Source organism: Puntigrus tetrazona, chromosome 4 (genome assembly GCF_018831695.1).
Source record: "Puntigrus tetrazona isolate hp1 chromosome 4, ASM1883169v1, whole genome shotgun sequence".
Lineage (NCBI taxonomy): Eukaryota > Metazoa > Chordata > Actinopteri > Cypriniformes > Cyprinidae > Puntigrus > Puntigrus tetrazona.
This window is the reverse complement of record NC_056702.1, coordinates 17,866,463-17,881,462: the sequence shown is the minus strand read 5'-3', so window position 1 is coordinate 17,881,462 and position 15,000 is coordinate 17,866,463. Positions and strand designations below refer to the sequence as shown.

Here is a 15,000-nt window from a genome sequence, read left to right as displayed (position 1 = left end):
GATTGTTTTTAATGTGTGTTCAGTGACGCTCAGCGTGTAGAGGACAGAGAAAGCTAGAGGAAATGTGCTGAAATGTGAATAGTGTTTAATACAATTAAATATTTAAGTATGTGTTTATCATCCTTACTTTACTCCAAAGATAATTGTGAATTATATAATAACATGTTTCTGCCCCTAGAAACCTCTTTAGATGCTGGAAGCGTGCTTTTGATTGGTTGTCTACTGTGTGTGTGTGAGGTGTGTGTGTGTGTGTGTGTGTGTGTGTGAGTGTGTGTGTCTGTGTGTGTGTGTGTGAGTGTGTGTGTGTGTCTGTGTGTGTGTGTGTGTGAGAGTGTGTGTGTGTGTCTGTGTCTGTGTGTGTGTGTGTGTGTGTGTGTGTCTGTGTGTGTGTGTGTGTCTGTGTGTGTGTGTGTGTCTGTGTGAGTGTGTGTGTGTCTGTGTGTGTTTGTCTGTGTGTGTCTGTGTCTGTGTGTGTGTGTTTGTCTGTGTGTGTCTGCGTGTGTGTGTGTGTGTTTGTCTGTGTCTGTGTGCGTGTGTGTGTGTGTTTGTCTGTGTGTGTGAGTGTGTGTGTGGTGTGTGTGTGTGTGAGTCTGTGTGTGTGAGTTTGTGTGTGTGAGTCTGTGTGTGTGTGTGTGTGTGTGTGTTCACACATTAAAGCCATCCCTATTTAAGGACATTTATATTATTTATTATTAACAGTGTTTATTCAGCTGCTGGAAATCTAAAGAAAAGATGCTGTTTTAAAGAGTTGTGTTTTTTGATTATTTTCCCCTATGATGTAATATCTAAACTGTTATTCCTTTACCAGGTCAGTTTCAGGTTACGGTTTAAAACGAAAGATAAAAGAAAAACTATGATTCAAATAGTTGTCACGTGTGTACATTTGTTTCCTAACTGAAGGTTTAGTCTAAAAGGTATACGTACGGCGCTACTGAGCATGCGCACATCAAGACGACGTATTTTTTATAAAACGCAATATAATAGAAAAAAAAACAAACAGGCAAAGAAGGCGGTGCCGTTCTTCCTCATTGGTTGGAGATCCGCGCTCTGATTGGACGTCCGCCGGCGCTATGTTAATGAGCGGGCGGGGCCTCGCCAAGTGAGTAGGTGACGTCAGCTTCTCATTCCGCAGAAGCGAAACAAACATGGCGACAGAATGGAGCGGTGAAGGCAGCACGCTAACTTTATTACTGATCTTCTGGATCGGGATGTCTTCTAGCCGAGCGCAGTCCCCGGGCAGCGACAGTCGGATCCTCGGCATGCGGCTGGAGAGCAGCGTCAAGCCCGCCTCCACCACCGACGACGGGATCATCCAGGTGACCGAGGAGAGCGACATCCAGCTCCGCTTCTACGGGCTGCAGATCAGCAACGACACCTGGGAGCGGATCAAGTTCGTGGAGCAGAGCGAGGAGTCCAACAGCACCTGCGCCGACTTCACCAAAGACATCTCCATCACGACCGGCATGGCCGTCCAGAGCCAGGGCACCTCTGGGGTCCTGGGGCTCAGAATCAAACCGCTTCGGAAGAGCGAGTCGCGCCGGGATTACGCGCTGTGCGTCAGGCGCAGCCCGGGAGGGAAGTGGGTCCTCCTCGGGGAAAACGACGGAAAGTTGCGCGTGGTGGAGGAGAAGAAGTCCCTCCTTCCCGTCTGGTTCCAGGTGATCTTAATATCCTGCCTTCTGGTTCTGTCGGGGATGTTCAGCGGGTTAAACCTGGGTCTAATGGCGCTGGATCCCATGGAGCTGCGCATCGTCCAAAGCTGCGGTACCGAGAAAGAAAAGAAGTACGCGAGCAAAATCGAGCCGATCCGGCGGAAGGGAAACTACTTGCTCTGCTCGCTTCTCCTGGGGAACGTGCTGGTGAACACCACCCTCACCATCCTCCTGGACGACCTCATCGGGTCCGGGCTGGTGGCCGTTATCGCGTCGACCATCGGCATCGTCATCTTCGGCGAGATCGTCCCTCAGGCGCTCTGTTCCCGCCACGGCTTGGCGGTTGGCGCGAACACCATTCACCTCACCAAGTTCTTCATGCTGCTGACTTTACCGCTTTCTTACCCCATCAGCAAGCTCCTGGACTGCGTTCTGGGTCAGGAGATCGGCACCGTGTACAACCGAGAGAAGCTGGTGGAGATGCTGAAGGTGACCGCGCCGTATAACGACTTGGTGAAGGAGGAGGTGAACATGATCCAGGGCGCGCTGGAGCTGAGGACCAAGACGGTGCAGGACATCATGACCCCGATAAACGACTGCTTCATGATCAACAGCGACGCGGTGCTGGACTTCAACACCATGTCTGAGATCATGGAGAGCGGCTACACGAGGATCCCCGTCTACGAGGACGAGCGGAGCAACATCGTGGACATCCTCTTCGTCAAAGACCTCGCCTTCGTGGATCCGGATGACTGCACGACGCTGAAGACCATCACCAAGTTCTACAACCATCCGGTGCACTTCGTGTTTCACGACACCAAGCTGGACTCCATGCTGGAGGAGTTCAAGAAAGGTGAGCCGCGAGTGCTTTCTCCTCTGTTTGTAGCCGAGAGAGAAGACCGTGACCCTGGAGAACAAAACCTGGAAGATGAATGAAGGGTCTTTCCAGTGACGTCTGGTTTGTTTGCAAAAAAAGAGAAAACCGCCTTCAGAGTTCTCCAAATGAACTTCTTAGCAATGCATATTACTAATTTTGATTGGGTTGGAAGTTTACAAAACATTAGCATGAGCTTCACTTGATATTTGAATGATTTTGGCTTCTGTGCTCCAGGATGAAAACGCAGGTCTTCTCCTCTGCGCTGTTGACCTTGTTAGCAGGGTTCCTGAGAGCAAAAAACATTTCTTTTAGTCTTTAATCTGCCTGAATTAGATCCCCGGTCCTCCAAAACCTGCTGTTTTAGTTTCTAAGACGTCTGGAGGAGTCCTCTTCTTCTCACCAGGCCTGCATTTATTTGATCCAAAGTGCAGCAAAAAAAGTTTTATTTAAAATAGCTGCTTTCTATTTGAGTATATATTTTTTAATTTTCAGCATTGCTTCAGTCTAAAGTGTCCTTCAGAAATCATTCTCATATGATGATTTGTTGCTCAAAAAGCATTTTTGAAAATGGCTGAAAGTATATATTTTTTCTGGCTTCTTTGAATAGAAAGTATAGAAGAACAGCATTTATATGAGATTGAAATAATGAGATATTTGTGTGACGTTACGAAAGGTTTTTGTTTCAGAGGTTGGTTACATTTTATTGTGTCCTTGTTACATCGTAACATACATTAAAACACTGAGTAGTATTAATTTTTAGGGTTACTTGCATGAAATGAGTGTTATTATAAAATAAAGTGTTACCTACGTGTTTTTAGCAGCAAATCGACATATTAGAACGATTTCTGAAGATCCACGGGACGCTGAAGTGTAGAAATAAATTATATTTTGAAATCTATTCAAATATAAAGCAGTCAGGCCTATATAATAGAAATATGCCTGCCGTTGCTGTACTTTGGATCAAATAAATGCAGGCTTGATGTGCAGAAAACTAAAAATCTGACTGGTGTTGTACATCCTGTAATCATTTTGTAATTTTTAGATTTTTAAACGCTATTTTTAATACTTCATTTTTTTTAAAATGCTATTTTATGTAACTTTTTAAATGCTATTTTGTCCCCAATCTGATCATCTAAAACAGTATTATTTTTTTTAGTTAACTAAAGTGCACTACAATGACTTAAAGATAAATCCTTTCTATTTGCATGAAAACAAGTCCCACCCCTTTTTTTAATGAAATATCCTGTTTCCCATCACAGCATTTCCTTACGCTGACAAGCCTGTAATTCATGAAGTCATGATGCTGTTGATGTTGATCCAGTCATGTAATGAGCACCCCAGCTCATGTATGTGTATATATATGTATATATAAGCAGATATTTGTATGATAAGTATAAATCCTGAGCTGCTGTTTGTTGTCATCACAGAAGGCCTGACACTAATCCTGGGGCAGAACCTGTTATCTTATCAGTGTTTGCTCAAGTTTACCGTCAGCGTGCTTTGACTCAGGACTGTTCTGTTGCAAAAACGATGGAGAAGAGCGTACCTCCTTCTTTAAACACGTAAACCGCATGCATGTGAAGTCTGCCGGACTGGTCTAGTATAGTCCTCGGGTTCAGGTCTTCATCGGTCTTCTTCCTGCCGTATTGATCTGTAGCTCGTTTGATATAGAAGCGGTGATCGGCGTCAGCGGCCGCACCGGAGGACTTTACTCTGATAACATGAGCAGTTCTTTATGTGAAGCAAGATAACAGGTTTGCTTTTACAGTTAAGCTGCTGCTCTGATGCAGTGACTCTATCTGTGAGATTGTGGTTATCTGAAAGGGACCAAGCGCTGGTTTTATTAGGTGTCAGGACAAGCAGTGGAAATGCATTAATCACCTTTAGATGTGGCTGACTCTCTTCTCTTCAGGTGAGAGAACATGTTCAGTGTGAAGAAACTGTGTACGTCCACACATGACTGAGCTCTCTGTTGTGTGTCGGACGATTCGTTTCATAGACTTTTAATAGCAGGCCATTCAGCTATGTTTCTGTCACATTGATGTCCAGCTGAATAAAATAGAAAAAGAATTACTTATATATATAATATTTTAATTTATTTTTATATATATTTTTATTTATTTTATTGTTATTATATTTAATAACTAATAATACAGGCAACACTTCATATTAAGGTCTGATAGTATAGTTAAGGCTTTAGCTAATAATGACCAGTAGACACTAAACAGACACTGCTGTCTATTTCACATTGTTTTGTTAACGATTTCTGTCATCAAAGCAGAATTTTTTAGAATCATTACTTCAGTCTTCACTTCAGTGTCATATATATATTATATACACACACACACACACACACACACACACACACACACACACATGAAACACCTGGTTTTAGATCAGAATAATTCTTGAGTATGGTGTAGGCCTCCTTTAGTAGTCTTGGGACTGACAGAGACAAGTCCTGCTCAGTGTCCAGGTGGATTTTGAGCCGTTCTTCTTGCAGAATAGCGTCCAGGTCGCTACGTGATGCTGGTGGAGGAAAACGTTTCCCGACTCGCTCCTCCAAAACACTCAAAACACTCCAAAGTGGCTCAATAGTATTTAGATCTGGTGACTACAGGTCTGGGAGATGTTCATCAGACCGCTCTGACAGAGTCCTGTCGTGTGTGTGTGTCGTGTGTGTGTGTGTGTGTGTGTGTGTGTGTGTGTGTGTGTGTGTGTGTGTGTGTGTGTGTGTGTGTGTGTGTGTGTGTGTGTGTGTGTGTGTGTGTGTGTGTGTGTGTGTGTGTGTGTGTGTGTGTGTGTGTGTGTGTGTGTCGTGTGTGTGTGTGTGTGTGTGTGTGTGTGTCGTGTGTGTGTGTTCATCCTGATACATCTCACCGCCTTCAGGAGGCAATGTTTGAACCACTGGGTGCACAGGGTCCTCCAGAATGGTTCGGTAGTTCTTGGCGTAGATGTATATTATAGGGGAATGGAGTCATGTCAAGTGCATTGCATTGTGGGATACACTGTTTGGTGCGGTGTGCTCTGAACAGTCCAGCTCCTGAGTGCGTCCTGCTCATTGACTTAAATCTCTCCCTGTTCTTCTAGAATGACTGAAAACAAGCTATCTCTGTGTGTTTCTCTTCTGAAGCGCTTCCTCTGTTTATGCAGAAGTCTTAACTTCCTATTCATGATTCAAACCCAAACATGCACACATCTGTCTTCAGCTGGTGGAGCGCTGGCCGCTGGGTTTGGTTATATCTGGAGTAAAAGAGGGAAATCATGTCCACCTTGTTTTTGTCGTGAGAGCAGACTCTGTTTGAAACGTTCAGTAACTTCACCTGTGTCTGAAAACTGAGGTCTGTTTTGTGAGGAATAATGTAGCTCCGGTCATCAGCGGCTCAGCATTATTTGTAGAAACAGACAACAATACATTGTGTGGGTCAAAATGATATGTATTTTTTTGGGGTAATAAGTAAAGATCATGTTCCACCAATTTAGTCTTTTCCCTCATTTTTGATTATTAATATGCATTGCTAAGAATTTAATTCGGACAACTTTTAAAGCAGATTTTAGAGTCGTTTGCTCCCTCAGATTCTAGATTGAGTCTCAGCCAAATAATTATTTTTTTCAGCGTCCAGATGATGTTTAAATCTCAATTTCCAAAAAACAAACCTTATCACTGGTATACTGGTATGATTCGAGCGTTTACTTCCTGGTTATTCACCGCTAAAGAAGGAGTTTAGGGTTGAGGGTAATATATGTGTTCTTATGGTGGTGATGACAGTGCGGTGGTCCCGGGGCTCGCTGGCTGGGTGTTCGGGGACTCGTCCTGTCACAAGCCTCTCTGTATTGTAATGGGATCAGTCTGTGTTTCTGTGTCACGGATGTTTCTCACTTCCTGTGGTCGGGTCAGGAGTGCTGACCGAGCATGTGCCTGTGTTTGAGCCCGAGCCCCACTTCACTTTTACACTTAAATATATGACGTGTGTGTATATATATAATAAATATATATTTAAGTAAAGTTTCTTTTGAACAGGAGAATGTAAACATTGTCAGGAGTCTTTCTAGATATTTCCTTCTCATTATTACATTCACAGACCAAAAAACTATAGTTTTAATGTTTTATTTAAAAAAGAGATTTAAAATTTTTTCTTGTAGGTAGTTCTTGAATTTTTTTTTTTTTTTTTTTTTTTTGAAAACATTATATTTAGTGGTTGATCCAAAGATGTATTATTGAATCATCCTACATTTTTTAAATTTTATTATTTTATTTTTCTATGAAATTCATTGCTTGCTTGCTTTAATATTTTTATGTTTGCTGACTCCAAAGATAATACCTGATTTGCTCGAGCATGAATCAAGTTCTGATCCACACACAGACACACACACAGACACAGACACACACACACACAGACACACACACACAGAGACGCACACAGACACACACACAGACACAGACACAGACGCACACACACACAGACACACACACAGACGCACACACACAGACGCACACACACACAGACGCACACACACACACACACAGACACACACACAGACACATACACACAGACACACACACACAGACACATACAGAGACGCACACACACACAGACAGACAGACACACACAGACGCACACAGACAGACAGACGCACACACACATACAGAGACGCACACACACACAGACACACACACACACAGACACACACACACACAGACGCACACACACACACAGACACACACACAGACACATACAGAGACGCACACAGACACACACACACACACACAGACACGCACACACACTGACAGACAGACACACACACACACACACAGACACACACACACACACACACACACACACACACACACACACACACACACACACACACACACACACACACACACACACACACACACAGAGACATGTTTCCCATCTTCCTCACAGCCAGGTTGCAATGATTTCTTCAGCTGGTTTTCACACAGATTAATGATTCTGTGGTTCAAATCACAATATTAATCCTAATCCTGATTTTTCAGGTTATTGTCTGAATGAATGAGAACACAAACATGATCCAGATGTTTTCTTCTGCATCTCCTACAGCCTCAGAAAGAGCTGACTTGAATCTGTTTTCCCTTCTTTGCACACAGTAGAGTAAACGAGCTCTTCTTCTGAAGATGTGTGACTGCTGTACGGTTTATGTGTAAAAAGATCTCATCAAATCAGAGCCACGGCGCAATCAACACCTTTTTTTGCTCGTCCGCCGAATAAAGTAACTGTGTATAGAGCGAGTCGTGTGATGAGATCATTCATTAAGAAACACAACACTGGACTTTTGAGACCCTTTGAGAAGCGCTGTTTCATTGGATGACCTCAATGAATCGTCTCCGGAGTCCAGCGCATCAGTAAAGGTGGACTCGATCAGAAGTGACCCAGCAGCGAGTCTGGTCCAGGAGTTAAAGTCCATTGTAAAGTCCTTTTAGTAGCCCAGGTTAAGAAACTTTTTTTCTGCTGTATTTTAGAAAGTAACTTCAAGTGACACATTAACCAAATTCTGAGAAGCTATCAAACTCTGTTTCAGACTACACCTCCTCTTAACTTAGAGTTTAACTAAAGCAAACGGCTCCAGGCTCAAAAGAGGGACACATCACTGACTATTAATATCAGAGCAGGGTGTGAACGAATGATGATTATCATGTCAACCTTTGGATTCGATGCATCAGGATTTCTGTTCAATTATATAAGCAGAATACTTTAAATAATGATGTTCTGACATATTATTATTATTATTATTATTAATACATAATTAATTAGTGTTAAGAATTCAAAGTAGGCCTAAATATAGCTTCAAAACATAAACAAATGTGATGAAAGGAGAAAAGACAATTACAGCTTTCAGCCTCAGAGGTTTCCATACGGTCATAGCTGAGGGTTTTTCTCTTTTATTCTGTTATTACTGATGAGGTCAGCGGCAGCTTTAATGGACTTCTCTCTGATGCACTGATCTATTTCCTCATGTCACACGTTTCGTCCTGGTTTGGAAACACAAGCGATCTTCTAGTCAAAATGTGCTTTTTATCGTTTTGTTTAGCTCTTCAAAACAATTCAAAAATGTACTTGGCATTATTTTTTTTGTAATTATACCAGAAAAGAGCAATTTAAATAAAAATCCGAGTAAATGCAGCCTTGCTGAGCAGAAGAGAAGGATTCGAAAGCAGTGAGAAACACATCAGATTCCAGCTCTGTGTGTGTGTGTGTGTGTCTGTGTGTGTGTGAGTGTGTCTGAGTGTGAGTGTGTGTGTGAGTGTGAGTGTGAGTGTGTGAGTGTGTCTGTGTCTGTGTCTGTGTGTCTGTGTCTGTGTGTCTGTGTGTGTCTGTGTGTGTGTGTGAGAGTGTGTGAGAGTGTGTGAGAGTGTGTGAGAGTGTGTGAGAGTGTGTGAGAGTGTGTGAGAGTGTGTGAGAGTGTGTGAGAGTGTGTGAGAGTGTGTCTGTGTGTGTGTGTCTGTGTGTGTGTGTCTGTGTGTGTGTCTGTGTCTGTGTGAGTGAGTGTGTCTGTGTGAGTGTGTGTGAGTGTGTGTGAGTGTGTGTGAGTGTGTGTGAGTGTGTGTGAGTGTGTGTGAGAGTGTGTCTGTGTGTGTGTCTGTGTCTGTGTGAGTGTGTGTGTGTGTCTGTGTCTGTGTGAGTGAGTGTGTGAGAGTGTGTGAGAGTGTGTGTGAGTGTGTGTGTGTGTGTGTGTGTGTGTGTGTGTGTGTGTGTGTTCTTATTGTTATCAGTATTACTGTCTTGCTACTTTTATGTTAAAAGTGTATGAAGTGTTACTGAGCGGCTAACAAGCAGAGAAAGCGTGCGGTCCATGCTTGTACCAGAAAACACACACTTATTTATGAATCATTTCAGTCATCAGCCAGCAACAGAACCTCTTCATCTTTGTTTTTAAAGTTCAAATGTCATTATTATTCATTGTATTTTCAGCATCATTCCTCCAGATCTTCAGAAATCAGAATAATATGCTGATTATTATCAGTGTTCAAAAAAAAGTGCTGCACAATATTTTTGTTGAAACAGTGATGCACTTTAGTTTTCAGGATGCACTGATGAATAGAAATAAGCAAAGAATATTTGAAATGGAATTCTTTTTAATGTTATGCGTTTACTTTTTATCCGTTTTAATGCACAATGTTGCTCAGATCTTTTTATTGGCTGTTCAGTGAAGCACAGACAGAAGATCTCAGGGTTGGATGAAGTTGAATATTTCCGTGAGCCTTTGTCTGACTGTGATGAACCTGTGTGTGGATGAAAGCTTTTATGCAAACGATGTCGTGATATTCAGAGAAAGATCTTCTCCTCGTAGGCTGTCTGATGTCAGGTGTTTTGCAGCTGCGTTTTAAAGTTAATCTTTCCCCGTAGAAAAGCGTTCTAAAGAAAATGTTTGTAGAACGTTAAGCCGCGATAAAGCTTGACTTTATAATGGTTTACTCTGGTTTAAGATTAATGTTGAACTTTGATTCTTGCCTTTTAGAAATATACGTTTACTCCTTCTAGATGTAGTTTGTTTCTTCAGCAGGTTTGAAGACGTAGGCAATGCATGTGAATGGGTGCCGTCAGAATGAGAGTCTGATTAGAAACATCAGTCCATCAGTTAACATTGGATTAGCATTAAAACTTTTTAACTCTAATATCACAGAGCTCATAATCCATAATAACTCTTCGTCCAGTGAAAAAGTGTTCTGAACAGGAAGTGCTGTGTTGGCTCTCGTTCTGACGGCACCCATTCACTGCAGAGTATATATATATTACATTTTGATGTTATTGTTTGTTGAAAGTATGTTTAAAAAGTGTCTTTTTCAAGACATTTGGCTGAATCGAAAGTTCAAAAGAACTGCATTTATTTGATAGTCTTTTGGAACATTTCTGAATGTTTTTTTTTTTTTTTTTTTTTATAAATGTCAGTTTAACGCATCCTTGCTGATTTCCTTTAAAGAGAAAAACAATTCCAGTTATTATTTGTTTGTTTTTTTAAGGTGTTATCATAAAATAAGAATAATTAAATACAATATTCCAGTAAAAGCACGTAGGTATCACTGTGCAGCAGTCAGCGTCTGGTAGGAGATGGGAAGTGGTTTCAGACGAGGCGAGGATGTTGAAATCTCGTGTTCTCCTGATGTTCCTCTGGATGGAGGATCTCTGATCTGATGAACAAGCGCTTTAGGGTTTTCTCTTTGTCCTTGATTCAGTGAACACTACAGCTCGGCTCTCTTTACTGTCACTAAACTGAGCAGAAAGCACTTTTTAACTTCACCGAGGTCATAAGAAGTTGTAAATCCTCATGTCATCACTGTATCGTAGTATTTCTCTCACACTCCTAGTTGCTTCTTTTCTCTTTTCTCTCTCCACGTCTGGTTTAAATGAGAAATGCGTGATAAAAAGGTTTAGCTTCTGTCTTTTATGACGTTATTTTCCATGCTCTTCAATCGTTTCCTACAAAACCATAGTTTTTAGTAAATCAACTTTGGTAGTTTAAATATGTTTTGATATTATTTATAAAATAACCTTAAATAGTGTAGTATTATATTATAATTCTATTAAATTGAAATCAAAACAACAAAAATGATTTTAATGCAAAGGTCTACCAAAGCATTATTGACAGATTTTTTTGATATTTGATGGTAAAACAGTAATAATGATGATAATAATGATAGTGCTGTGAAGCGATTAATCACAGGAAAGAGTTTTGTTTGCATAAAATATGAATGCGTGCTGTTTATGTATATATAGATGCACACGAATGCATGTATATATTTTAGAAAATAAAATAAATAAATAATATATATATATATATATATATATATATATATATATATATATATAAATGAATGTATGTTTTATATATATAATATATATATATATATATATATATATATATATATATATATATATATATATATATATATATATATATATATATATATATATGTGTATATGTGTGTATATAAAAATATATAAATATAAAAAGTTGGTGTAATATTTGAATGAATAATAATAATAATAATGTATTGTTAATAATTGTATTAAATGAGTATTTTATCTTAATGCACGGGTGTTCTTGCTGGTTCCTTTAATTCTAGGTTTTATCGTGATCTTTTTCTCTCATTGTGTTGATGGTGTTCCTCAGGTAAATCCCACCTGGCCATCGTTCAGAAGGTGAACAGCGAGGGCGAGGGAGACCCGTTCTACGAGGTGCTGGGATTGGTCACGCTGGAGGACGTCATCGAGGAGATCATCAAATCAGAGATCCTGGACGAGTCGGACCTCTACAGTGAGTTGAAGCCTCGCGGCACACTCTTCTCCAGAACACGCTCCTGAGATTCTGCTTTGTCCCGCAGCTGATAACCGCAGCAGGAAGAAAGTGGCCCACAATAAGAACAAGCGGGACTTCTCTGCCTTCAAACACGAGAGCGAGTCCAAAGTGAAGATCTCTCCTCAGCTGCTGCTGGCCGCTCACCGCTTCCTGGCCACAGGTCCGTCCGCCTCTGTTCCCCTGATTCAGAGTCCAGCAAACACAGTCAGATGTTTCCATCGTAACTAAAAATAACTGCTTTTTATTTGACAATATTGTACATTTATTTTTAAGCATCGTTACTCCAGTCACGTGATCCTTCAGAAAACATTCTAATATTATTATTATTATTATTATTATTATTATTGTTACAGCTGAGTAGTTTTTCTTTAAATAGAAAGTTCAGAAGAGAACTGTATTTATCTGAAATCTTTTGTAACATTATAAATGTTTTTTAGCACTTTTGATAAATTAAAAAAAAAAAAATATTAGTAAAATCTGACAGCAAGCTTTTGAATGGTATTGTGTAAAATATTTTTATATTTGATAACTGCTGATCTTAGGGCCTTTTTTGTTTCTCAGAGAATCTGTGTTAAATATTAATAATAATGATCATTTTTCTTGAGCAGCAAATCAGTATATTATTCAGATTTCTGGAGTAATGATGCTGAAAATTACAGAAATAAACTCCAGCTTTTATTCAGATACAAAACCGTCGTTTTAAATAGTCAAAAGATTTATTTTTGCTCAATTCCGCTCTATAAAGAGAAATACAATAAGAAGAATGAAGGCTGTATTTTGGATCAAATAAATGCAGCAAAATAGGCCACTTAAACCTAAACGTTGGACTGGTGGTGTACGTATCAAGCATGCAAACTGTATTTAATATGAAATCTTGGTATTGTTTCAGTTATTATACGTGATGTAAAATCAGCAGAGACAGCATCACTACTTCTAGAAAACAAACAAACACTATTATTAATGACTGGTATGTGTTAAGTTTTGTGAAGGTCAGAGGCTTCGTGTGTTTCTGTCTCTGCAGAGGTCAACCTGTTCAGTCCGTCTCAGATCTCAGAGAAAGTGCTTCTGCGTATCCTGAAGCACCCCGACGTGATCCAGGAGATCAAGTTCAACGAGAACGACAAGAAGTCAGCGCATCACTACCTGTACCTGCGCGGCAAAGCCGTGGACTTCTTCATCCTCGTCCTGCAGGTAACTAGTTTAAGACGCCTGCCGTTATCACCTGGAAGACATCTTCAGACAAACTAGTGTCAAAGTCAGGGATCACAAAGATATTGGAAAGAAATCTCTTCTGCATTTATTTGATCCAACATACCACTAAAGAAGATGTTGTGAAATATATTTAATATATTAAAATAACTGCTTTCTATTTAAATATTTAATTGCTGATAATGCTGATAAAAATTTATTCACACAGAATACACACACACACACACACATATTTTTAAATATATAAATTAAAAAATAAAAATATATATGTTTATTTTAAATATATATTTAAAGTATATATATATATATATATATATATATATATATATTTTTTTTAATTTATATATATATTTAAAAATATATATTAAAAAACAAAAATATATATTATTTTTTTATATATATATATATTTTATATATATATAAAGCAATAAAGCAGTTATTGTAAATAGTAAATATATTTCACAACTTTACTTCTTTAGTGTTATGTTGGATCAAATAAATGCAGGTTCATTAAATCATTAAAAATCTTACAGTTCAAAACCTCTTGACAGGTAGTGTATTTGACCAAAAATACAGTAAATAATGTCAAATATTAGCACAATTAAAAATCACTGTTAAAATATAAAGAAAACATACTTTTTTCATCATGGCTGCAGTCTTCAGTGTCACGTGATCCTTCAGAAATCATTTTAATATTCTGATTCAAAAAACCATTTGCACCATGCTTTGTGGAAATCAAAATCAGGCTTCTTTCTTGAATTTTAGGAAATTAGAAAAGATATTTATTTCAAATAAATGCATTTTTTACAATTCAGTTCCTACTGCATGCTGCTCGTTTACTGCAGCCGTGATTAAATGAAGATAAAAGTTGAAGATTCATTCATTTTGGTGATAAATGTGCAATAAAACAGACCGAAGGAAGCTTTCACAGCTCCTGTGTGTGTTCTAAACGAGGAGATCTATGTCTGCGCACGCTTCCCCGTCCCTTGATTCACGGCGGTGTCGAATCATCAGGTGATTTCCCATCATCCATCACTTCAGTCACGCTCTCAGGCGGGTTTGTTGGGATTGTTGGCCTCAAAACAGTCATTAGGCGGAGGAGGTCTGAAGCGCTCGGACCCCACACGTTCATTCATCTGAAGAACGCTGGGAAGCTAGACTTCTTTAGTTGAACATTTAGAGAATAAGTGAAAGGAGTCACAGCTTGTTCTTCTTCAAAAATAACTTTGAAGATAGAGCCGTTCTGCTTTTCATTCATTTTCTTCTCATTTATTCTAATGCTGTCAAATGATTAACTGCGTCTTAAAATAATGAGTCTTTATTTATTTATTACAACCACATGCATGTTTATGTGTCTGTTATGCATTAAATATATTTATAATATAAAATATGATAAGCATATACATTTTCAGACGCTGGTTTTGTATTTTTATACACATGAATAAACACATTATGTAAACAAAAACACATTTTTTGATGCAATTTAATAATTTGACAGCACAAAAATTTATTAATTATATATATATATATATATATATATATATATATATATATATATATATATATATATATTATGATTTTTTGATCATATATATTTAATTTCAGTTGAAATGTTGGTGCGTTTAAATGGAATGAAAATGTAAAATGTTGCCAACTGGTTTGAATTTGTTTTTTTATATATATATATATATATATATATATATATATATATATATATATATCTTAATTTTTCCTGTGATTTTAAGGATGTTAAATTCATAAAACGAGAAGGTAATTGTTTTCTAAGTATAAGTTCTTTCGTAGGTCTTTAATCTCTGATTAGGAAGAACTCCGTGCTAGGTGTCTTACTGCTGGTGTACTTTATGACTCCTTTTAAGGGCTCTTAACCGTCTGCACGCTGATCTTTGTTCTGTGGTGGACTGA

At 39.0% G+C, this 15,000-nt stretch overlaps 1 protein-coding gene across 3 annotated transcripts in view; it reads left to right on the top strand.

Annotated features, from left to right (window-relative positions):
- Window positions 1–666: 666 nt before the first annotated feature.
- Window positions 667–15,000, top strand: part of LOC122342984 (metal transporter CNNM4) — a 26,096-nt gene continuing 11,762 nt past the window's right edge. The window contains exons 1-4 of one of the 3 annotated variants that reach the window (XM_043237242.1): window positions 667–2,505; window positions 11,683–11,826; window positions 11,894–12,028; window positions 12,890–13,059. In XM_043237242.1, the coding sequence (XP_043093177.1) occupies window positions 1,146–2,505; window positions 11,683–11,826; window positions 11,894–12,028; window positions 12,890–13,059 (1,809 nt within the window). In that variant the 5' untranslated portion in view covers window positions 667–1,145. The remainder of the gene's footprint in view (window positions 2,506–11,682; window positions 11,827–11,893; window positions 12,029–12,889; window positions 13,060–15,000) is intronic. The other 2 variants (XM_043237240.1, XM_043237241.1) reach the window with 2 other exon arrangements.